Below are 25385 nucleotides of genomic sequence, written 5' to 3'. Positions count from 1 at the left end.
CAGTGACTGATATCAGCTATATGCCTACAGTATTAGTATAAGAACTTGATGCCAAATGGAGAAGAAAAATGAATAAATCTCACAGAGCACACAAGGATATTTGATTTCTCTAATGCAGAAAAGTGGATTATGCGTAAAGCCTCATTCAACACTGACGTCAACAAAATGATTTAAGTTTATGGCTTTCCTTTCCTGCTCAGAAGTAATATTCCAGAATTGGACTGAGGACAGGAAAATGTTGTGTTCACTTTAGTACTTGTTCATAATAAGTATTGTTTAAAGTGCATACAGTAGCTTGTGTGCAAGCCAAAGACAAAGCACTATTATTTATTTTCTTTGCATGCTCTACTGCTGTTGTCTTCTAGTCTTTTCATTTATTTCTACCTGGATTTCTATTCATGGTGACAATGGTGTACACTTTAAAATGATGCACGCTTGAGGTACACACAGAACACACAGAGTCTTACACACTTGTTCTTATATATGGAGTGCATGCTTTTTATAGGCTCTGATCACAGATTCCTACACACACTCCCACTCACACACACTGCACATAGTATAGCAGCTGTATCGCAAAGTACCGTATGTGCTTGTCTTCTCAGAATGTATTATGACTGCTAATGTGGTAAGTCAAATCTCAATTCTCTCTCTCTCTCCCTCCCCATCTCTTGCTCTCTCAGTCACTTGAGAGAGAATTTATAAATGGGAAAGAGACGTCGTTGAGGAGAAGAGAAAGAGGGAAGACTTGAGATGATAAGATAATTGTGGATCAGTCACCCAGTATGTTAAAGGGATAAAAATGTACATCAGAAGACGCACACACCATGCTCCCATTGTCCCTTATCTATGTGCCTGTCTTCATTTGCAGGGTATATTAGACATGCTGGTTCTAAGCCAGGCAGAGGGCAAAAAAGACTTGATCATCCATGCTTTAAAGAACAATTTTGAAGCTGATGCCTACTTCGTTAAAGTGATGGGTAAGTGACTGATTTGCCCAGTATACTTTGTCCCTCTACCCTCTCCTTATGCCTAAACCAGTTTATTGGAGGAGCCACATGAAGTAAGAAAAAGGTACCATCTTTCTGTCTTCCTCTTTTACCCAAGAAATACTCTCCAAATTACATTATGATATCTTCTGATTTCAAGTATTTATGTACTTTTTACAATCAAAGCCCCTCTCAGACCAAGTAGAACCATTGAACATGAACAGCTCTTTTCCCACACCTTGAAACCAGCTGGCCATGGCTGTTAACTGTCATATTATTTTGATGTTTAGCCTTAAGCTGCTCAGTTGATAGTGAAAATGGGATCTTGTCTGATCATTTTGTTTATTTCAAACTAAATTAAGTCCACTGACCCCACAAAACTGCTGTAGTAGATGCACTTTTTCCCAAAAGCTCATTGAAAATACTGTCTCAGTCCTCTTTTTCTGGTTCTCCACTATAAGCTTGTGTGTAGTTCAACAAAAATATACTGTAAATATGCACACTGCTCCCAGCCTAGTTAGCACCATTGATAATGCCCTGCTCATGACACAAGAGTGGAAGCAGAATAATGGGCTACAACTCGAAAGTGATCGTGTTTTATATGTTGGAAAGGACAAAGTAAAAGTCCCACATATTGTACTAGAAGTTTCCATTAAGAGGCAAATACTATTTAATACTATATACTATATAAGTTTTTTTCTGTACTCAATACGTCTGATTTATGACTAGATTGTTTTTATGAACTATGTGTGGTTCCTGGTGTTCCTCGTTATTATTGTAAAGTTATAAAATCATTCAAAACCAACCTCAGGCTGAATATGTGGGACTTAGGGTGTAGGTAACTCAGTTTGTAGAGTGCGCACCCCATGTACAAGTCCTTACGGCAGCAGCCCGGGTTCAAATCTAGCCTGTGGCCCTGTGCTGCGTCTCGCCCCCTATCTCTCTCTCTCTTTCTGCTCTGTCCACTGTCCTATCTAATAAGGGCAAAAACAGAAAAGAGAAGAAAATGTGTGACTTGCATTGTGAGCTAGTTCTGATTTCACACCAGATTTGCTCAGTACAGAAATGGCACACACAGTTTGTGCAATATGCTGTATTTCAGTCACACTTTAAACCTGGTATTCACAAAAGATGCCTGACTGGAAGCAAATGTAGCTTCAATATCTGCATGCAATGCTCAGAAATAGTTTTTATATTTTTGGCTCTGCTTTTTTCTCTCAGTTAATAGATTATTATTTCTTTTATTTTCATTTTAACACGTTCTTGTGAAGTCAAAATGTTGGTACAGCGTTAGTACCTACTGGCATTTGAAGAAAGCAAAAATAGTCCCACTCTAGGCTGGCCCTTTGCACAGTCTAATCTGTCACTCTGCTCTGCTCTGCTCATTAGTAGGAAAAAGAGCGTTCATCCCTTTCTGTTCCAGCACAGTTGGTGAACAGTTGTTGTTTTGTCTTATTTGGAAGGGAGGGGCTACAACTGCTCTTCTGCTTTCAGAATCTCACACACACACACAAGAAACACACACATAAATCATCACCATGCCCTTGTAAACACTTAGTATGTATCACAATCAATATTCTTTCTACTGTACATGTACTGTATACACGAATTTGACCTGTCAGCAGACTAAGAATAAAGACATTCCAAGCCTACACTCAAACAAATCGTTTATAGCAGTAGCAAATACTCACAATACCTCCGGGTCACAATAATGAGACTCACAACAAAACAAAATGACAAGAATCTGAAAGTATAGTGAAGAAACAAGCAGTTTGTCATTATTACTAAAGTGATATTTTTCATCTGCTGTCAGAACAAGATAGTTTTGTAATGATGCTCAGTAGAATTTGTCTTGTTCGATGCTATGGAGACCATAAATACAAGAGTTTAAAGGCCCTGCACACCATCACAGGTGGTCTTAGTTAGGGGCTGATTAGACCTTTCCTCAGGTTGAAGATGGGCACAGCTATGCTGGGATGTACATGAGCCCATAATGACAATTTAGATCGCAGTATTGATCAGAACCATCACAATTAGATATTTTCCTCATATCCTTTATCCCTACACCACATGATCCGTATTCCAAATACTGCCCATATTGTAAAGTGTTTGTATGTGGACACTTGTGGACACTAATACACGGGTTGCAGCTGAATTCGATTGAATATCAGAGCAGGCTCATTGTAGTCTAGATTCTGTCCAGGCAAAGTGTCAATAGATAAATATTCTACATTATTTTATATGTCAATAAGCTAAATTATTGTAAAAGAAAGAAGCATGCGCATTAGTAAGCCTGACAGCCTCTGTACATACAGTATGTTTGTGTGACCTTGATTCGTCCCCCTTCCTCCTGCTGTAACATGTTTGTGCCGCCTCTGTAAATACTGCTGTTCTTTTCGTTATCCATGTCTTGTCTCATTGCGGAACATCAAACAAAACGAACACAGATACACCCGAAACCAAAATGCCTGGTTTCCCTGTGTCGTTACAAACACTTTCAGCTCCCCCTCTTCTCCTCTTTATTTGACTTCAGTTGTTATATTTTGGTTGTTAATATTTCATACATGATCAGTGTTTTCTACATCTAGCTGACTACAGTAAGCAAGCAACCAAAATAAAAATGTATCTGTCAAGTGTCACACCCTGTCGACATTTCAATCCTCTCCCCTGTGAATGTGAGCTCAAATGCAGCTTAATAGCCTCGCACCTCGAGTTAAACCCCCCTGAGGCTAAATTGTTTATTTAACGTTCTGTTCAGTCGTCTCTGATAGCATAGCTGATAGCATTACACTGTAATAAGTGAGACTGAGAGTGTGAACTTCCTATTCAAACTTGACACGTTGTCAGCCAGTGATGTGTTTTTGCAGACAGCCTGATCCAGTCCTCCGCTCCGTAAGATGGAATCCTATTTTCTCAAGATGACATCCCTCAACCCTCCCCTGAGCATTATTGAACAACACGCGCTGAAGGATTGACTTTGTGTCGGCCTTGATGTGTGTGTGTGTATGTGTGCGCATTTATGTGCATGTGAGTAAGATCCCATGATGCACATGGACTTTCCAGGCTAAATCCATCACAGGTTGGCTTCAGACAGCAACCTTGCCTCTGTGCCTGCTAGAGGCCTGGACTCTTGCTGGGCTTTTCACACCGAGATGGCCTGAACCTGTACTGGTCTGACATCTTATCCTCCCATGCGCCCAAAATGCAATAGTTCACTCACCAGCGCATTCCATCAAGACCCTTACCTCTGTATGCCATAGCATATATTATTTAGGAGCAGGCTAGAGGTTTTCTGAATGCAGCTGAAGACCAGGGGAAGACTTGGCAGCTGCCATTCTGTAAAAAAAAAATATATATATATCCTTGAAAGCTGAGGGCAAAAAAGCATATCAGGCCTGTATGTAATTTTGTTTTGACACTCCTTCAAGGAAGGTTCTACTGAAAGTTGTTGTTTGAATGTTATTCAGTGTGTTTGTTGCAGTTCAGTTTCAGCCCCTGTGGGTGTTTTCTTGGCAGATACTCGTGCAGTTGCAAAGTTTTCATGGACATTAATGGACATTCACTTAATGTTACTAACTTAATGTTGCAGATTAGATTGTATTTAGACAATGGAGCAACACTGACATGTAGCCTTTTTTATTTAACTTGTTTAAATAAACTTTTTACTTTTTATTTAACTTGTATTTTTAGCCTGGCTAGTTGTATGGCTCTAGGGATGGCACTGGACCTTTGGTCCAGACTGAAATATCTCAACACTGATGTGATGGATTGCCCTGACATTTTATTCAGACATTCATGGTCCCCAGAGGATGAATCCTACTGATGTTGGTAATCCACTGATTTTACATGACCGCAGTTATGTTGAACACAAACGACGTGCAAAGAAAAAAGAGTTCTATTAAGCAGTATTCACAGGTCTACTCAATTTGTCACAGCGCAGCACAGGCAGAAATGATTTATCACAGCTATGGGAATTAATTAATAATAAGCCTCACAACAATTCGAGCTGCTCACACCGCGACAAATACTGAATGCCATCGGTTGTCCGCCCCAAAGAAAGGATGCCAGCCTTAAATGAACACCAGTGAGTTTGATTTATCTTGTGCATTGTCCTTTGAGCTGGGCGGTGAGAGTAGCGCCTGTTGCGTCGCCAACCGTACGACCGCTCTGAATTAGTTTTTGTTCATTTCAGGTAATTAAACCAAAATACTTAAAAGTTGATGGTTATTGTTCATCTCACCGTCCTGTATTCTTTACTCTCTCTCCTTTCATTTGTGTTTACCTTCCTCCTCTTCAGTGTCTGTCTTTGGGCTCATATTAGATTAGACAAACCTTCTTGACATTCGGCAACCTATCAGTAGAAGAATAACGACCATGTGATCTTGGCAATAGTAAAGAAGACCTGTCCAATGACACTGAGCCAGGCCAAGTACAAATTATAAAAATTCTTATCGGATTGCGTCCTCTTGTATTGCGGAGGTCGTGTCTGTAAAAATTTCTAATACTCAAGTGCGTCATAATCATCAGGGTTGCTCATTAATTGATCATTAATCATCCCGCCAGTGTTGGTGTTCACTCTCCATTAGAGTTTGTTCGGTTGACCACATTTTGAGTCCTGTCTAAATATCCTCAGGTCTCTTTAGGATCAGGTGTAAATTGGAATTGATTCCTTGAATAACTTCTTGCACAACAGATTTGGGTAATTTTTTCGAGGGACATGGTGATCACATGCATGCGTGTGAAGTCTTACGCAAAGCAAAGTGGTTCCACTTTAAGCTATAAGAGACAGCTCACAAAGCAGTTGCAGGGTGGACAGATGGACGGGTGATTACTGCTGAGGAGGGAGGAGATGGGAGAAATTGTAAACTCCGAAATTAGAAAGAGGAGAGAGGGAGGGAGTATCTCTGCATGAGCATTTTGAAGTGTGTGTGTGCACGCGCGCGTTCCTGTCTGCGTGCGTGTGTGTCCATAACGTAAATTACATTTTAGTGTTAGGCAAGTACTGGTAGGGGAAAGTCTCCAGGGAATGAATATAATCAATATCAATATAATGTTAATGTTTCTGAAATTGATGGAAATACGACTGTGTGTGTGTGTGTGTGTGTGTGTGTGTGTGTGTGTGTGTGTGTGTGTCCGTCCGTGGGGGGTGAAGAGAGAGACTGACAGGCAGAACTGTAGGAGTTGATTAGTTTCCTGCTCACTTATTAGGATGCAGATTAGCTGCATTGAGAAACATCTGGGAGCTTTTCTCAGTCCCATCTCCTCCCTCCACTTCTCACCTCCCTCAGTTCCCCTTGTTTACCAAATCTAGCTCTCTTCTTTCCACATGTTCTGCTCTCCCCTTCTCTCCTTTCCTCTCCTCTCTTCTCTCGCTCTCCCATCTTATCTCATTCCTGCCTCTTTCATTTCCTCTCCTCTAACCCTTTTGAGCGTCTGTTTTTATCTCGCTCTCACCTCTCCTTCACTTTTCTCTTGTTCTCTTCGGCAAAGGTCTCGTTTCCTGTCGTTGTGTCTCCTCTCCGCCTCTCTGTCTGTCAGTCAGAGCTGTCTTTTATTCCCTCTTTTCATTTTGTTCGAATGACAGCGAAGAGATTTACATGAAGTCTTTCAGTGTAGCTCTGTTGTCCGGAGGAGGATTTAACTGGAGGCTGTATATTCAGATTGGTTTTTCAGTGTCTGCTGCAACACACAAAGACGGCTGAGTGGGAGTGCCTGCTCCAATGTTTGTCAAAATAGCATCCTGCACCAGCTTATGTTCACAGTTGAAGTCATAATGGCTCTGCCTGCAAATGTAACAACAAGCAAGACATATAACACATTTATTTATTACCTACATACCCATATTTCTAATCCCCCTTGCCCAAAAGCCAAATAGAGGGTTGATAGAATACACAGGCACTCAGCTATTTACTCTTTATCGTGTCAGCTATTGCAGATCCTGACCAAAATAAACAAAAAAATCAATCAATAGCTGGTATATGTCTGGTAATATAACTCCATTCTTCATCCTCTATTCTTTTCAGTGTAAATAAAGAGGAAACTTACCAGCCTTAGCCAACCACCGGTCTTACCCAGCAGCAGGGAGGCCACTGCGATATAGCCTCTTTGAAGCCAGCCTAAATCAATTTCAAGTTTTATCAAGTTCAATTTTATTAGTGTGGGCCACATCCACTGAGAATTGAGGTAGCAAGAAGGTGGACCAATTAGCAAATTATAGTTAGTGGTTTGGAAAGATGAAAACAACAAGGAGTACATAATTTCCAATTAGACTTAGACACTATATTTGATTTGTGGCTCTCAAGGCTAATCCAATCACCTGCAAATACATTTTGCTCTGCGGCCATTGACAACACTCCTAACCCAACCGAGGTCCCACTGAGCCTTACCAGGCTACAATAGGCAACTAACATTTGCCCTCATGGCCCAGAACGCCTTACAGGTGTCTTGACCATGTTCTTAAAAATTTGTATCATTCTGAGATTTAAATAGGCAGTGCATTCTGTCTTTTGAGTCTTTGATAATTCAGATTCAGTGGTTTCACTTCATGTAGTTTGCTTGAATATACATTATATTTGATTTCCTGTGCAAGTTTTTGAAAAGCACATTTGATCTTTTGGTGCCACAACTGGAACACCTACCTACTTCCACTGCTTTTTGGTTTTGCCAATGCAGTACAAGACAACAATATAACATAAAGGAGGTGGCACGGGCTGTTTCAGTCTGCAAGTGCCTTGGTTTTAATATTATTTCTGAAAGAGAAATAGATTGCTACAACCCATTATTTGCTCTAATTTTACAGTAATGTGTTGCCTACCAAAACCAGTATGGATGAAGAGAACATGTTCTCGTGTTAAACTTTATTCTAATTGATATGGCTAATTAACGTGGTGGTCACATTGCATTTGTAGCTTTCATCCAAAAGTGAAACACAGTGGAAGCCATCGGCAGCTGTTCAGGGACAGTGAGCATACAACCGCGCTATAATGATGTTACCCAAATTGAACACTGAGTAAGGAGGGCTCCCTCTGGGATTTAAATCCCCACGGTGGTGCAGTGTCCTGTCTTACTTCCACTTCCACCAGAAAAGTAGCCATTAATGTATGTCTAATGGTGACAAATAGGGAATTTTTCTTTTAGTTTTCAGAGACATTTTGTCAACTTTTCAGGTAAATGTAAATTTTATTGCAAAGATTTTGTAATAAAATACAAATGTTTAATGCTACATAGGCTTCGATTTACCAGACAGAAAAGTGTTCACACATTTACATACACATGCATATTGTATTTGCGTACCATATGTGACAATACTGTGTATATCGTCCTTGTAACATGGATTACCAAGCCACGAGCAGGTGGTCATTTCCGGAGTTGCTATTTAAGACCAGATGTAAGCTCGCTGTCCCTCACTGTGTGTGTCTTTTGGTGTGTGTGTGTGTGTGTGCTGGGGGAGGGGGGGGACTTGTGCCCATGTATGTCATTAAGCAGCCCTGCAGTCAGCAAACCCAGCATGAGGACAATGAGAAGTGATGAGCATCTCATAGCAAATGCCGCTCAGCTGTCAGATTGTTGTAGTTGCGTGTACAGTGTGTGTCTGCTTGGCTAGCGCTGACGCAGCATGTCATGTTCACCCGTCAAGATCTGCTCATCGCATTTTGCTTTTTATGTACGTGTATATCTGTTTGTGTGCGCATGTGACGTTGGCTGACCCAGCGGCACAGGACTGCGTTGTGACGTGTGCATGTGGTTACCATGGCTCCCTGTAGTATCTCTTTATAGAGTTTCAGTGAGGATGTAATTACAGGTGATGATCCAACCAAATAAATGCAACCTCTCTGTCACACACCAGACATGTCAAATAGTGTATGCATCTGAAGTAGAGGTTCACAAAGACCCTTCATCTGGTTTTGTAACTGAAAGCTGAAAACTCAATAATCTAACAATGCCATGGCCTGGGAAACAGACAAATCTGCAAGCTCATGTTTTATTTTTTTATTTTTAAGTTTAAATCGAAAGACAAATGCAATTGTGGACTTGGAGAATCGTGACACCCCTATTGTTGATTTCCAACTCTCCTTATTTCTTTACGTAATTAAAATAGGTCAGGAGGAAGGTAGTATTTTAAATTCAGGTTAGTATTTTAAATTTACCTTTAAATACTTCATCATCATTGAATTTTTCTAGCAAAAATTTTAAAAGTCAATTGCCTATGTAACCGATGGAATCTCAAACCTAATTCAGGTTTTACTTTCTGCAAGATGTCAAGCATTTGCCAGATATTCATTAGAAAGTTAAATTATTGCTTGTGCTCAATTAATTTTTAATGTTAATACCTCAGCCTCAAATAACACCTCAGATGTAAAGTACATTAATCTCAGTGGAAGTGGAAGTGGAAGGCTTACATACAGAATATAAAAGGCTAATTCTCTGCATTTAATATCATCATCATCCATCTGAGGAGTCTAGGGCACACATGCAATGATTAGTTTTAAGAAGTTATTTTTTAGGGCAGTCTTGTCCCTACATTTCTGAAACTTTGATACAAACACACCTGGCATCTAGCAGCAGTAATACTGTAACACTAAAGCACACTACACCAATAAGTATTAAGTTCTTGGTGGTGCTGAGAAATGACCTAATTTTTAGTTTCCCAGACCACAAACTGGCAGCACGGATTAAGAGCACAGAGGCCCCCCTTCAATAATGGCAGACTACTGTGTATTACAAAGTGATGCATTTTCATCCAAAGCCATCAGTGCTCCTTCATTGTTAAATCTGAAATACGGCTACCTGGCAGCTGTCGCTGAAACTCAGCAAAGGTAGAAGTCCATCTGATCGTAGAACCTGACTTTTCTAATCATTACACTAGCCAAAAATCCAAGTAGTGTGCTGTGTTTGCTTCGGCCAAATATTTCTTCCTAGGCAGAGGCACCCACCACGAGCTCTGACCACATCTGATTTAATAAAAACTCTATTTAAAAATATTATTTCTGGCTTCAAACGGAGTATAACTCTAGTTCTAGCCCTAAACAGAGTCTTAAATCTTAATAATTTTAGTGTCTACTTTTTATGTAACTATTTTAACCACTAAACTAAATCAAAGCCCAACTCTTTAATACAAAGCATAAACTTCCTGATCCTTCTGGAGGCCTGGAAAATACCTTTTTTTTTCTGTTGCAACATTGTGTGTATGTGATTTATGTTTTCTCATTTAGACATAAACATGCTATTCCTATTTTTCTCACACTCACACGTGGGCCATTTTGCTCATGCAGACTAGCGATTGTTCAGTAAGACGCTTAAAACCAGAAAAAGAGCATGTACATTTGCACACGGTGTTCATGAAGCGGGTGCTCACTAGCTGCCTCATTGTCACAATGATGAAACCACATGCACATGCGCACACACACAGAGTGCACAGGCCAGTTCATTCTCCACTTGATTAGTTTAGTCCTGAGAAGGAGCTGCCATCAGTCTTAATATTACACTAGAAAATAGGCTAGCTCAGTCCCAAAGAGACGGTATGTGCTGTACTGTAAGTGTGTGTGTGTGTGTGTGTGTGTGTGTGTGTGTGTGAGAGAAAGACTGTTGTATTGGCAAGAGACAAGTTCTGTTCCCCATAGGATGTGTGAGAGCTATTCCAGGAATCTTGTTTTATCCATGGAGGAGCTGTTATGTACTTGTTACTTGTCAACCAAGGATTGAAGTATAGAGAACAATGCGGCCTCACAGAAGAAACACTAGATTCAAGCTTCCTCTCTCTCTCTTCCTAAATGTAGTGGCGAACTTGCCTCACACACACACGCACACACATACACATGACTCAGACTCATCTACTTCCTGGAGAGAGTTGTGAAAGCCTTCTGCATTCAGTGTATGTGTTTCCTCTCTCTCTTTCTCTTTATGCATCAGTAAATTTGCGTCATAAAATTCTTAATGTACCGTGTGTACCTTATGTTCAAGACTTTTCAGTGGCTGTGTAAAGACCTCTGACTAAAAGTGGCTCCTTGTTTTGTTTTTGAACTTGAACTTTATTGTGTTTTTGACGGGGGGGGAAAAAAAAAAGAAGAAAGGAGTTTGGCTTGGGGCGAGGGGTTCTCTGACAGTGTTATTTCCGTGGAGTGCCCAGTGTGATTTAGCTTTATTACATCAACACTGGAAATTAAAATGTCACTTAAATCTGATATTTTGTTTTCATCAATTCTTCTCGAATGTGTCCATTTAAATTGACAGTAAACACCTCGTCTCAGTTTTTTTCCCCATAAGAGAGTGTCCTGACAGTCAGTTTCTGACGTACAGTAAATTTGTAGTCAAGCTGCAAATCATTTGTTCTCCTTGATCCTTTAATGCACCAAAATCTTTTCTCTCTTCCATGGTCTTTTCTAAGTTGAGGATACACTTCACGTCACTCTTACTCGGGATGTATTTTAATTAAAATTCGCTCTCAGATTAACACTAACAATGACACAAGTTCAAAGTTGGTGCTGTAGCCCACAGAGATGCAGTAGCTCCTCTGAGAAGTGCATTTTTACGCACTTTATTTCATTCTTAGCTGGCCTGTTAATCACACAAGCATAACGAGAGAAAACCGCTGAAGTGAAAATGGTCTGTGTGAGAATAGTATGTATGCTGGAAAATTAATTGTAAAGAATAATGCAATACGCTGAACTTGGCCCTTAAGGGAGGATGTTCTTTAGTTTGAGAACTGTGCTGTGAGCTGGTGGTGGTGTGGCTTTGAGTCCTGCTACAGTCTTTGTCCTATGTCCAAGGTTCTCTTTCCCAAAATGAGACTGACTTCAAACAAATGACAGTCTAATCCCTCTGCCTTATTGATTGACAGTGTCAGCAACAGGGGTGCCTGTAGTCTGACCCCACAGCATGAAATTCAAACAAGCAATGAATAATCTGTGATTATTGATCATCGTGTCCTTCATAGATGACTTTGGACCATAGTCTGTGATGTGTTGATGTGCTGTTTGCGTGGAGTTGATGAGTGGTATAATTACATGCAGGGATTCTGAACACATTGGTGCATTAGGCCTAGACTTAGTCACTCCTAAAAGGCTTTGATCTTTTCAGAGCCAAATAACCTAATGCCGTTTTAGTTTCATTCAGCTTTATTCAACTTTTCTCAACTTCTATAGCCAGAAACAGCCTTGGGCTTTGGGAGCTTACTGCATTCATTTTAAAGGTTTCTCTCTCACTTACGTTACCACGGTGAGTAAATATGTAAAGACATAATTGAAGTTTTTACAGTCACATTAAATGATGAATGGTGTGTGGCCACTGCACGCCATTTTTGATATCTCTGACTTGAAAACATTTTGCAGCCCTCTCGTGTTACAAACAACCACTTACCATTTTCTAGAATACCCATGGGATTAGTAAATATGCTTTGAAAAGCAATGATAAATTACTGCAAAAACAAAGGCCTTAATTAGAAGGTTAAAAGTGTTTTTTCCTCATAAAATTAAAATTTCTAACTGAAGCCTGTTTTACCAGCATGTTAAGTAGCAGCTGATGTGCAGTGTGGTCAGTTAGGGTCAAGGAGCACATGTTTGTCTTTGATGGGAGCTCCATCTAAATTCTGCTTCGGGCATATACTTAATAAGATTGTGAACTTCAAAGCAGCAAGTTTTAAAAGAAGAAAATCCTCTTGTTTATTCACAGAAAGTGATGGCAGAAGGGTTACCACTTAGTGTGATCAGAATACCAGAAAATGGTGCAGTGCAGTCCTCAACCCTGGGCCACTATGGCATTTGCATACAACATTGGCATAATTAGTCACACTTGAATAATCCAGTGCTAGCAGTCATTTTAGAATCAAGTTGCAGTGATGCTTTACTTGGACGCAGTGCTGCTTTCAGCTAAGTTGTTGTGAGCATGCTAACATGCTCACAACAACGCCAACGTGCTAATGTTCACCACCTTACTTTAGCGGGTTTGTATGCTAACATTTGCTAATGTATAACAAGAACTAAATGCAAAGTACAGCTGAGGCTGATGGGAATGTCATTAGTTTTGCAGGTATGTGGTCATAAACTAAAGTGTTGGACATATTACATGTTTGACCTGATGGTGGGCCAGAATGAATTAGTACGGGAGACCCAAAGTTACTGCAGTTCCTCCTTAGGGGCAGCATGAATGTCTTTTCACATTTAATGGCGTTACAAATATAAACCTCATGCTGGCACTAAAGGAAACATCAGGTGTTCACCAAAGTCAGTGGGATTCATCCTTTCATCCAGTAGTCGTTGAGATATTTAGAAAACAGTATAAGTAGTGAAACTGGAGGTTGATTGTCATAGATATTCTTCACAAGTGCACAACATACAGCAGAGGAAGTTGAACATTTGTGTGATATGAACAGCTCCTTTTGCTTCATAAGGTGTGCCAGTAGAAACAAATATAGACTTGTGTAAAAAATAAAAGTGCGAGAGAGAGAGGGAGACCGAGAGTGGGTTGTTTATTGACACAAGCGTCTCTGAGATGTTGTGAATTTGTGACACATTTGTTCCTTGAGACAGCACTCTATAAGTGCTTCAGAAAACACTGTCAGTGCCAGTGGGTCTAAATTCCCCTTTAGACTCATGTATTATTGTCATTCATTAATGCTTAATGGTGTGCTGCACAGTTCTATAAATACCATGGAGAAGAATGAATAGAGGAATCAAGGTGATTACAGAGCTATTCACGAATAAATTGGGATTGAATGAATGGCTGAATGGAGATCATGTAACAGGGAACAGTCCACAAGTCAAGTGACTTGTGCATGATTCAGGGTCACCTGCCATTGTTCCACATTACTGTACAGCAACCTATTTTTAAGGGCCTTCACATAACTGAACATAACCTAGTTACAAGACTATAAAAGCGTTATACAAGTACAGATCGTTTACAGTGCTTAGCTTTGTTCAGATGGGTTATTGGTGTGTGTACAGTAAATATTAACATGTTTGTGGTGAGTTAGTGATGACCAGTCCAATACCACACTGATCCACCCACTCTCTCTACATGATCAAGCTCGGAGCACTGTGATGGTCCCTTTGGACATGTACATTGAGTTTGGCTGCTGCTCAGTACAGCGCTAGGTGTAGACATTATTAACAGAACATTGGGCTTCAGTGTGACTCCCATCAGGCAAATCAAGGCAACCTAGACCCAAGACCCTATTGGCATGCTAATAAAGTCACTTCTCTAATGACTGATTAGAAATTCAGCGCATTTTGTCCCCGCTCCACTTGTACACACAAATGAGTGAAATGCTCTCTTAGCATGCACGTATACAGCCACACGCAGAGTTTATAGTTTGCACATTTATTTTTTATGTTTCTCATTTATTTATAACCCTCCCTTCTTTGATTGTCTGTCTTCTCCATATTCACCTGGCACACAGTTAAATTGCATGAAATAAAATGTGAATGTTTATGTTTTGGCTGTCAGTGGAAAATGTGAAAAATATATATTTCTCTGTGCGGGTTTGACCCACTTGATGTTTGATACATGTTGATACTGTGGCCCTTAGGGCACACCAACAGCACCATCGCACATGACACTTGTTCCACAGCGGAGTGTGTTATTGTGTTGGACATGTAACACACGCTGAGCAACATGTCTAACTCTGTCACCTCTGTCTTCCTCAGTGCTCAGCGGCCTCTGCTCCAATGACTGTCCAGAAGATGTCAAGGTAAGAAATCTGTCTGTGTTGGTCCACTTTTCTATTGAAAGCATAAAAAAAGTATTGTGTGGTAGTACAGTTTCTTATCTGTCTGATCAGTCTGACCAGATGTGTCTGTCTGGGTGTATTGTCTGTAGTCGTTACCCTTTCATGCATATATCTTTATATTCTTCCATATTCTCTACTCAGCATTTTTTTTTCAGCAGGAACAGAGAGATAGGCTGTAATATCCCTACCGCTGGCTAAACTACATGTCTATGGGGAGGATCGACTTTATATTCAGGAAATTAGGGAAGGGGATTTGAATGGGTGATGTGTTTTTGAGCTCTAGGGCAGTATAAGCTCCTCTTGATATGTAAAGTACGTATCTGTTAGTGCAGCCTGGAAATAAATTACATACAAAATGGAAACAAAAGTAAGTTAGTTTTGTTTTTATGTGATGAAACAGAACTTGATTTCCACCTGTTTGTACCCCTACCCACCCTCATTCTTTTTATAACAGACCTTCATAATACAAGTCAGTAGCCCATGCTTACTGTACTGAATCTCGTGCTCTTCCTTGTGGTTTGCATTTTCCAATAAAATATCAGTGTAAGAGCAAAGAAATGCCTGGTGCACGCGCATGTTTTCCATCTCCTGTCCTTGGTAAATATATTTTGAAGTTTGTTGCTTGTTGTTGGACGGCTGTAGTCTCTGCTGAGACTGGGCTTGTATTAATCAATTTAAAATAACAGCTAGCCGTTGGTAGTTTACCTTCTTGTAGGCGTCAAAGGTGTCAGCCAGACAGTGTTCATCCGTTTGACACAAACAAGCTTCTGCGAGGTGAAGTTAGGTCTATCAACGTGATCCCACAATGTCCAAACTCAGAGCAATCAAAAAAAAACACATCAACAGAGGTAACAACAAAAGATGACCTTTTGTATTACTCCTTTAGAAGGCATCTATTCTAATATCAAATTAGCACATTGATGGCTATTAAAATCCTGATCAGGCCAAGCAATGACACTAATTGTCCTCCATAAGGGTAAAGAACCCAAATTTTTCAACCAGTGTTGGACCCATTCATGAGTCTCCTGCTTCTTGCTGTTAGCAGAGACTCCATTATGCAGTGTAGTGCTTACATTTCACTGATAAACCTGAGAATTGCTCTGAATTACGTCAAAAGTTGAGATTCAGTGTCATCTCTGTCTGTCCATGTGCACTCTCCTTCTTTCTTGATCGCCCACTCATGCACACTTTCTATGTCGCTCTCTCCTTCCTTCTCTTTCGCCCTCTCAATCTTTGTGGGGAGATAGGTTAAATTAAATTTAAACATCTCTTTGAATTTAATTTCCGTTTCTGGTAGCAACGCCAGTTAGACCACGGTCGGGAGGAGGGTGGTGAAGGAGGGTCGGCTGCTTTGACCCATACAGACAGACCAAGGACGCATGACCAGCCTCTGTCTGAATGGGGTCTATGGTTTTGCATTAAAAACATACCGTGAGCTCTTGAACTATAATGCTACGTTTTGTGTTAATTGTAGCCATCAGTGTACGGAACAGTTAGCTTTAAACTCCTTTTATCCATCCCAGAGAGCTCGTGTCTGATGATGATGTGCAAACACGGACAGAGAAATCTGACAGAAACACGGTGACGCTTCTTATACAACCTTTCACCAGTGGAAAGCCCTTTGCAAAAGACATTAGCTTTGACATCGACAAGAGGCTGCTGGTATTAGAGTTGTTTTGGTTTTCTGTCTGTCTGCTCTTCCACCCGCTTGTTGTCTAACTGAAAGGTATGATGAATGCAGTAGACGAGTGGAGCTTGCGGCTGTTTCTACTCCTCTCCTCTCCCATCCATCACCCCCTCTATCTTTTCATTTCACTCTCCCGCTCCTCTTCTTCTTAGTCACACCTCTCTTCCTCTGTCTTTCTTTCAGCCCACTAATCTGCTCCTCTGTGGCTCTCGCATCTCTCTCTGTTTCTTTTTTTGACCTCATTTCTATTCCTCTCTCACCCGAGTGTCACAACATAAAGGGCCAAGTCTCTCTTGCCGTTGTACATGTTTGCATGTGTTATCGGCTCGCAATTAGCTGAGGACGGCTCGACGGATCTCTTCATTTGCTGTGATCGTTTCTTTAGGAAGAGATAATATGACCCCTGTGTGTCCACCCGCACAGCACAACACGAAGCCGTCACACTCGTTTACGCTCCATCAGATTCAAGCCAGCTAGGTCAGACATTTGTCGTGTCACCTAGTGAAAACAAAACTGCTCAAGGTCACTGTGGTTACACCATGCCTGTCTGTCCTTCTCCCCACTCTCTCTCTCTCGTCTTTCTGTATTTCTCTTTCACCGTCGTCTTTCGCCCTTCACTGATAGACAGCTGATGTGGAAAAATACTTGTCAAAATCTGTCACTTTTGTTTGTTTTTTAATTTGTGTTTGCATGTGTTTTTTTGCAGCCTTTTGGTGTTAACCAGCCAGGTCCCTACGTCATGTATACCACAGTTGACTCCAACGGCTACCTGAAAAATGCCTCTGGTAAGTACTTTTTTATTTCTTTCCCACATCAGACAGAGAATAGCCAAAGAGGCATTTATTTTTCTGAAAACGTTGTTGCCTGAGCTTTTATACATCAGGTTTATTAATAACTAAACCTCCTAACAATGACAGCTGTCTTTAGTCTAGCTGAACACCACAGAGTTTGTGTTGGATGATTTTAAAACAACCGAGAATGAGAAGAGGGACGTATTGATTTTATTTTCTTGCTTTTCTTCTCTTTTTTTTTTGCCTCAAAGACAAAGGCTGAAGCAGAAAGGGCAGCTAAAGAAAAGGCAAAAAGAAGGTCCTTTCAAAGACTGTGGTAACTGAAGGGAGAATGAATCTGCTTAATAAGGCTGTAATGCTCACTCCAGATGCTTCTGGAGTGTGTGCCTGGTTCACATTTATTCTGTCTACATTTGAAAGTAATTATAGTTTGTTAGGTGCTGAATAACTTTGTTTTTCTATACCTCTGCTGTAACATATCTAGATGTTAAACTGTTACAGGAATATTAGTATTCAACTATTGCTTGTCAGGATTGAGTTTTAAAAGATGAATCCAAGTTAACCAGCACAATCAATCAAATATTCAGCCTGGAGTTATTGCAGTGCCACTGTCTATGGGATACAGTTTTCTCATAGTTTCACAGAAAAATACTGTGAAAGCTTGCAAAACACTGGAGGCCCTTTTTTCCTCTGAAGTTTATTCCACAGTAAAGCAACACTCAACAAGCTTTAGCTTCCTCATTTTTCTCCTCATTTAAGTCTGAGGTAAAGATCTTTCGTTCCGTCCTTCTTTACTTTTTTAAAAGCTATATAAGCTACTTTGTTTTGCAGCAGTGAATTACCTGCTGTCCTCTTTATATTTGTCACTTTTTTGACATAAAGTTTATAAGGGATGATGATGATGATAATGATGATTATGTATGGAACTAGTTAGAACCGGATGATCAAGATCATTGGAAGTAAAAAGGCTCTTGTGAGACTCACCTATTTGACACTTTTGACATTCTATCACGCCATACATCAATTTTCTCACGCAGTGATAAAAACAAATGTATAACTGATGACCTTGAATCGCTGCGTGAATCATTTCTGCCCCGCTGATGCGACACCGGCGTACGCCGTGATCGTAATGAAGTGGACCTACCTCGCGCTGTGAGTCCAGACAGTTGTAACGAGTGGTAATATAGCTGGTAGAGTTTTGCAATATAAACATGTAAAAACTGAGGTGCAACCTTGCTCTGTTTGAGACTGTCAGCTGTACTTTATCGGAGCTGCCGAAGTTAACCTGTGTGGATTTGTGGTGAGATTTCTGCCTGATCAATAGTGTTTTTACTTAGTTTCTTTTATCACCTCTGTGCTCTACCAACTGAGCTAACTGCGCCCCAAAATTAAGTGTTTAATTCTCAAAATTTTCATATAATTCAGCATTGAAAATTTCTTAAAAACAGTGTTAAAATCTTGTTCCGTCTCGTTCTCGTGAACCCAATATCGTGTCTCATCTCATCTCGTGAGCTAATTGTTTCGTTACACTCCTATCATTAACTGAGTTTTTGAATTTTCAGTCTCAAAAAGCTCCACTTCATGTATTTCTCAAAGGGCTGCTCCTGTTAGTTGTTGTTGTTAAACAGTCCTGTCAACATCTGGCTGTGTTGTGTACTTTTAGGAATACACAAGGTACCACATTGTAGGTAGGAGGTTTTGGTCACAGTTCACCGTCTCACATACTCTTAATTATGACCAATATTAATATCAGTCCAGTTTTTATTGATTGTTATGTCGTAATGTGTAGGATCACCATGTCTCAATAGGATGAGAAATTTCTGAAATCCTAGGGGCTGATGAACACTACCTTTCTATGGAAGACTAGAAAGATACATAGGTAGAGAGAGGCAGACCACAGAAAGATAAGATGAGACATTGAGGACGGCAGTGCTGTGCTGTATTAGCTGCAGTTAACCTAGTTGATGTTACATTGTGGGAAGGACACAGAGCTAGATGAGAACAAGATGCGCTGACAGCCTGGGGTCAGGGATATATATAGTCTGTGTGTGCGTGTGTGTGTTCCTGTGTGCAGAATAATCCCACTTTGTCAGATTTCATTGTTTCATATATCTGTTGGCACACTTGGAGTATATACATATTTAAAGAATGAGTAGACAGATCACAGGCTAACATCATTATTATTTCACGACCATTAGACAGATATAAGCTCCTGGCTACGCAACAGTGCTTTTCCAATGGCTGCAGAATATTCACTTGGGTGCTCTGTGTCCAAGCCCAAAACACTAAGTGGACAAATATTTACACCACCTGTGCTGTATTTACTTGTCTTAAACCATAACAAAACTCAGTTCTAGTCCCTCTCACTCCACTGGTTTAAAATATGCAGTGAAATGGGCATAGAGAGAAACAGTAGAGAGTGGGGGAGATTGGATGAAGGGGGAGGGCTATCACCACCTGCCCACACTGCACTGAGATAATGGAGAGTGATACAGAATCCCACTGAATGTGGAGGCGGTGACACTTTATAATTCATACTAAATTGAGACACTGAAAAAGATCCAGTAAAGGCAGTTATTTATGTAGGGAATTAGTTTACACATGTAAACATTTACTTTACTGCTTCTGATCGTTTTAAAGGCTTTGCAGTCCTAAATGGCCAAAAGTAGGTGGATCTACCACTCTTGTGGGAAGGCTTTTAACAAAATGTTTGAACCTGGCTTCAGAGATTTGCTCCCATTGAGTCACAAGAGCATTAGTGAGGTAGACCGGCTGACGGTCTGCGTTCCAAATCATCCCAAAGGTGTTGACAAAACCTTTTCCTAATCAGCTTTACAGAGCTTTATAGTGATTCCGGAGTTAATAGGGACTAAGGTCAAAGCTAAAAGAGAGTAACTATTGGCCTTAAAGAGGCCAATATTATAAAGAGGCCAGAAACACAACTCCAAATTAATGATAATGTTCCTCTGTAATTGCTGGATGCGAAAACAAGAAATTGCCCCTCAGTGTGTTGTCACAGCTGGAAAACGAATGAACACTTATTTAGCTTGTCCAATTCAGCATCTGAGTCAGTTTTGTATTCTGCTAGATATGATCAATACATACGGTATGTGACATGAGGGGTGATGGGGCAACAATGCATACAGGCAATCAGTACAGCTGACTATAATTAATGCTAATTTAATGTTAATAAACCCCAAACAGACCGTTTCATTAACAGTGGATGTGGAAATCTGGAAACCAAATTATTATCAATTGGCAAAACCAATTTTTCTCACAAAAATAGGAAAATCCCTCCCAAGCATTCTGAGAGGTGAAATGAAGTGGGATGATGCATACTAGCAGAGACGTTTTGTAGAGGAGACACGCCACTTTAACTATCCTAAATACAACTCTATAGAGAGGGTCTGTAATGCCAAAGATGGCGGATATTCCGCCTCTCCCACTAGAAAGCCAACTGCCGAGATGGGAAACATATTTAAGCCAATCGTGTGGTTCCACTGACAGAATGGTCTACTACGCATGTGTCACTACTACTGCACATGCGTAGTAGAAGTAAAACCGGTGGGGAAAAACACTTTTTAAACCTTATTTTGGGGAGAAGTCATCAAACCGTTTATGAGATTTTACTGCTGATTCTATACATGCAGTTTTTATGTCCCAGTGAGTGACCAGTGAAAGGGCAGTTATGGCTATCTCCCCATTCATTTAGATAGGGGCCTGGTCTTGTTAGTCCGAAATAACTGCCCGGAGGCGTTACCAAGATGGCTGCCGAGTGGGTGGACTTTGATACTAGTTGGGTTGAAGTCATTTAACTGCAAATCCCCTTTTTTGATTGTCCTCAGGGAACTTTGTAACAGGTCATCTATGTTTCTTGCAACTCAAAAATTCCACACACACAAAAAAAGATTTAAATAAAGTTATACTATTTTTCTCCTCGATCCAGTCATTCATGTGAAGAGTCTTGACATTTTGTCCACTCCACCAGTACATCTCTTTCTGTCTCTGGATCCCAAGACAGAGCCTTTATATTCCTGGTTTGGTATGTCCAGTAAGCAGAATCCCATTAATTTAACATTAGAATATCTTGGTGTATTACAGTCTGCCCATCTGAACTTTGGCGTATTTTTCCAATGTGTGTTTGACAGGAGTGCAGAGAGAGAGGAAGAGAGCGAGAGTAGCCAAAGGCTTTGCCCACACAACTCCCCAGACCCCTCATTTAACAGCAGCAAAGTGCTGCCAGGGAGCAGGCTGCTTTTGTGTGTGTGTGAGAGAGAGTGTGTGGTGATTTAAAGTGTATTTATTCTGTAGCTTGTAGCTCGGGGAACAGCCAGCCAGGCTGCCAGAGATGAGCAATGATGGGGCACACACAAACTCACACTCACACACACACATACACAGACACGATGTCTGGGCCTCTCCACTGGGGCCCAACGATCTTCACTTACCCTTCACCCTCCTGAAAGGGAGAGGGAGCGGAGAGGAAAGAAGAGATTATAATATGCTGAGAGACAGAGACGGAGGCCGAGAAGGCACAGTATATCACCGGAGTTCCTGTAGAAAAAGAAGAAGAAGGGGGAGCGATTGAACGAGGTATGATGGAAATAACAGTGTGTAACTAGAGGAAGCGAGAGAGAGATAAATGGGGAAAGAATACAAGGCAAGTTGGTCAGAGGAGTTCAGGAGCTGGTAGGATGAAGAGAGATATTTTAGATGAAGAGAGGAGCAGAGGTAGAGTAATCTTAGTCTGGTAAAATATCTGAGAGAGACACCGCTGACACTTAAAAGTACCTTCTGTATATATACACACACTCAGGCATATTACAGTGATAATGTCACCCTTTTATCTGACAAGTAAAGGTCAACTACAGCACTCACAAGGTAACTCTTTTCTGTGTGTGTGGGTGTGTAGGACATTCATACAGTGTGTTAATGTATTTTCCTAAGCTTGTACGTATTCTTCAGTCCGTGTGTACTGTGTGTCCATATGTGTTCTGCATGTGCATGCATGCACACACTGACATCGGTGTCTGTATGACCTTGTGTGTGTGTGTGTGTGTGTGTGTGTGTGTGTGTGGACGTACCAGACAGTGGTGTGCCATGCCCCTTACTAAGCAGGTTGGATGGATGAGCATAGGCTGTGATTCTGACAACACCACACCTCATTATCAACAAACTCCTGCTGAGACAGGAAGAGCGTGAGACAGGTGGGGTGGTGGAGATGAATAGAAGAAGTTATTCATTAACAACCTTTTTATTCCTCTCTCACTTTCTCCCTCACTATGGACACTCTCAGAGGCACTGAGAAGGATAAACACTGCACTGTGTTTCCCTCTGGGTTCCAGACACACCCAAGACCATTTATCTTTAGACAGCAGCATAAACGACGAGAGGCCACTGATTTTGACTGTCTTGCATTTTTTTATACTGTAGGAAGACATCAAAAGATAATGAGTCTGAATATTTATAATTATTTATGTTTAAACCAAAAGGATTTTTAATGAAGTTATCCAATTTCCAGTCGATTCACCTAGTTCATGTGAAGAGTCTTGACATTTTGTCCACTCCACCAGTACATTTCGTTCTGTGTCTGGATCCCGAGACTCTTTAAAGCGGTAGTTTTGACATGGCTTTAACTAATGTTTTGAACAGTGTAATTTGGGAATGTTTTTTTTAGCTCAACAAGAAATCATCCAGATGTCAACAATTTCATTTTACATTTCCAAAACAGATTTCATTCTTCTGTGAATCTCTAGACAAATTGCACTGGGGCCTGTGTGTCTGTGGTTATGAGTGGCATCAGCTGTTTGGACCCCAACCAACTGGTGTCGCCAGTTATACCTGAAGACAAACAAATGTATTTTGTTTGTGTTCTAAATTACTGGCTTATGGTGGATCACAACAGTAATCAGCAGTATGCACAGCTTGTCCTTGTTGTGGAAGACAATAATTTCATAAACAGCTTTTCATAGTATTGAAAGCCTCTCATAGATGTGTCAGTTTTTGTACGGTAAGATAAATCAGAATTTCCTTAAATGAGCTTATCAGTCTTTTTGTGAAATGAAGTGTACAACTTTGAGTTTTGTTAATTCAGTCCATCATTTATCCCATAAGTAACTTCCATAATAATTTGGATGGATATCCAGCTCTTGTTCATGCCAACAGCCGCGCCATTGCTTCTTTGAACCCAACACATTTGGCTGTTAGTGCCACCAAGCTGCAAATTGAAACCGAATGCAAAGCGACACTAACAGTCATAAAGAAAGAATGGCAACTACTCCGGAGTAGTTAACTGTGTCCAGATGGGACGAGTGTGTAAATGGTGGCAGAGATTATTATGCATAAAGAGGGAACAGAGGGGAAAGGAAGAGAGGGAGGACATTTTAGAGTGAAGTGACAGGAAGAGAGAGGTCAGAGGGAGAAAAAAGTGAGGGCTCATAGGGAGGAGAATCATAACAGGCCCAGATCAATGTGGAGCTCTCTGCAGACTGTCCAATTAGGCTAATGAGTTCAGGGGATTAGCAACGGCTCGCTCAGACACACACGAACACACACACACTCTCACTGTACATGCACTACCTTTAAAACACACATTCATCTGAAGCATCTCATCCACAAACATACTTATCATATCTTCACCTTTTAGACATTTAGAAGATCCAAACCAGCTAGCTGAATTCAAGTTGTGTATAAGTCGTGTGCTCAGTTGTGTTAACCTATATATTCACTTGAATCCGTTCACGTTGCTTTTTGCTACATCATGCTGATGCCTCAAGCAGAGTCGTAAAAGCAAGCCTATTGCACTTGATGTCATACTGATCTATGGCAACAGACGGTATACCCCTGCTCTCAGAGACCTCATCAGGTCAGTGAGTGTTGCCCTATTCTCAAACCATTTTATTGCACAGCATTTGGAAGATAGGCTTGGAGCACACAGGGAGAATTCACAATATTGGAGTAAGGTAGGAGAGTAGGTGGATGAGAGAAATAAAAAAAAAGGGGAGAAAATGAGAGGGTGCAGAGGCGAGAGCTGAAAGCATAGAGTACAGTTACATAGAGAAAATGAGAGGAGTGAAAATTAGGGTGGAACAAAAGAGAAAGATAGGTGATGGGAAGAGAGGAGCCGAAGTGGAGAGGAAGAAATACTGGGAGTGGAAGGGAAAAAAATGAGTGCAGAGATAAGCCTCCATGCAGACATGGAAAATGACTATTGATCAGGCTTAGCATGCTTTTTCTCTTCACTGTTTCTTGCTCCTTCACCTTCTTTCTCCTCTTCCCTCATATTTTTTCTCCTCCGCATCCATCCTCCAGCACTCTTCTTTCATCTGCCTCTTTTCTGTTTCTCTGCTCACCCTGTTATCTCTCTCCTCTGCAGCCAATTTCTAGATACTATAAATTGTCAAGAGACATTTATTTGTCACCGGTGTTGCCTGCATAGCTGTTGATCTGTCAGTCTCCAAACATCCTAGGGTTTAACCGTATGCTTGTATGTGTCTTAATGTAACTAAGCACAGAGAGTACAACTACATCGCACACAAATAACTATAGGTCTTCAGGTAAGAAGAAGCTGTCTCTGTATTCTCAGTGCTCACATGGGTACCAAGATATATGACAGCTACAGTAGCTTGGAAAATAGAGATGTGAAGCAGTGATGAGTTTATCAGACCAGAAATGAGACAAGAATTAGGTTGGAAAAACAAAATAACTAGCAACTACTGCCAACTCTAGCTGCCCCCCACTCCAACGGCAGCTAAGCAGCAGTTAACAGTTACTTTAACAACATGTAAAGCTATCTGTCCATCAGGAAACTCTGTAAATCACAGAGTCTAGGCAGAGCAGCTAAAGGACATCAGAGGGAACAGCAGAAAATATTTTCTCCATGAGATATGATCCAGACCAGAGTCCTGGTTGAATCCGCTGTAAATCACCTCAGTACGAGAGTGGTGTAAAAGTGAATTGCACTCAGAAACTGTAGGGGATCCAAGTTAGAAAAAAATACAAATTCTTACATAATGCTGCTTTAAGTACAGCCTCACAGAGCCGCAAGCATGTTTGTAGACTTTTAGTCTTGTTTGCTGGCTGATTTATATACCAGTGCAGTATGGTCGATACAGGCAGCTGTTTACTATTGTAACTGAGAAAATATTTTTTTTCTAAATGCATCAAAACATCTGTCATGATGAGCTCAACTTCATGAA

The 25385-nt window shown here is 40.7% G+C and overlaps 1 protein-coding gene across 1 annotated transcript in view; it reads left to right on the top strand.

The window, feature by feature from the left end:
- itfg1 (integrin alpha FG-GAP repeat containing 1) overlaps positions 1-25385 on the top strand; it is a 161956-nt gene that overhangs the window by 107591 nt on the left and 28980 nt on the right. Inside the window, exons 12-14 of the mRNA XM_038701483.1 lie at positions 869-977; positions 14627-14670; positions 17103-17181. Coding sequence (XP_038557411.1) covers positions 869-977; positions 14627-14670; positions 17103-17181 — 232 coding nt within the window. The remainder of the gene's footprint in view (positions 1-868; positions 978-14626; positions 14671-17102; positions 17182-25385) is intronic.

Source organism: Micropterus salmoides, unplaced genomic scaffold, assembly GCF_014851395.1.
Source record: "Micropterus salmoides isolate LMB-PRFRI ecotype aquatic unplaced genomic scaffold, ASM1485139v1 Ms_hic_scaffold_6, whole genome shotgun sequence".
NCBI classification, from domain to species: Eukaryota; Metazoa; Chordata; class Actinopteri; order Centrarchiformes; family Centrarchidae; genus Micropterus; species Micropterus salmoides.
This window is presented reverse-complemented; position numbering and strand designations above follow the sequence as displayed.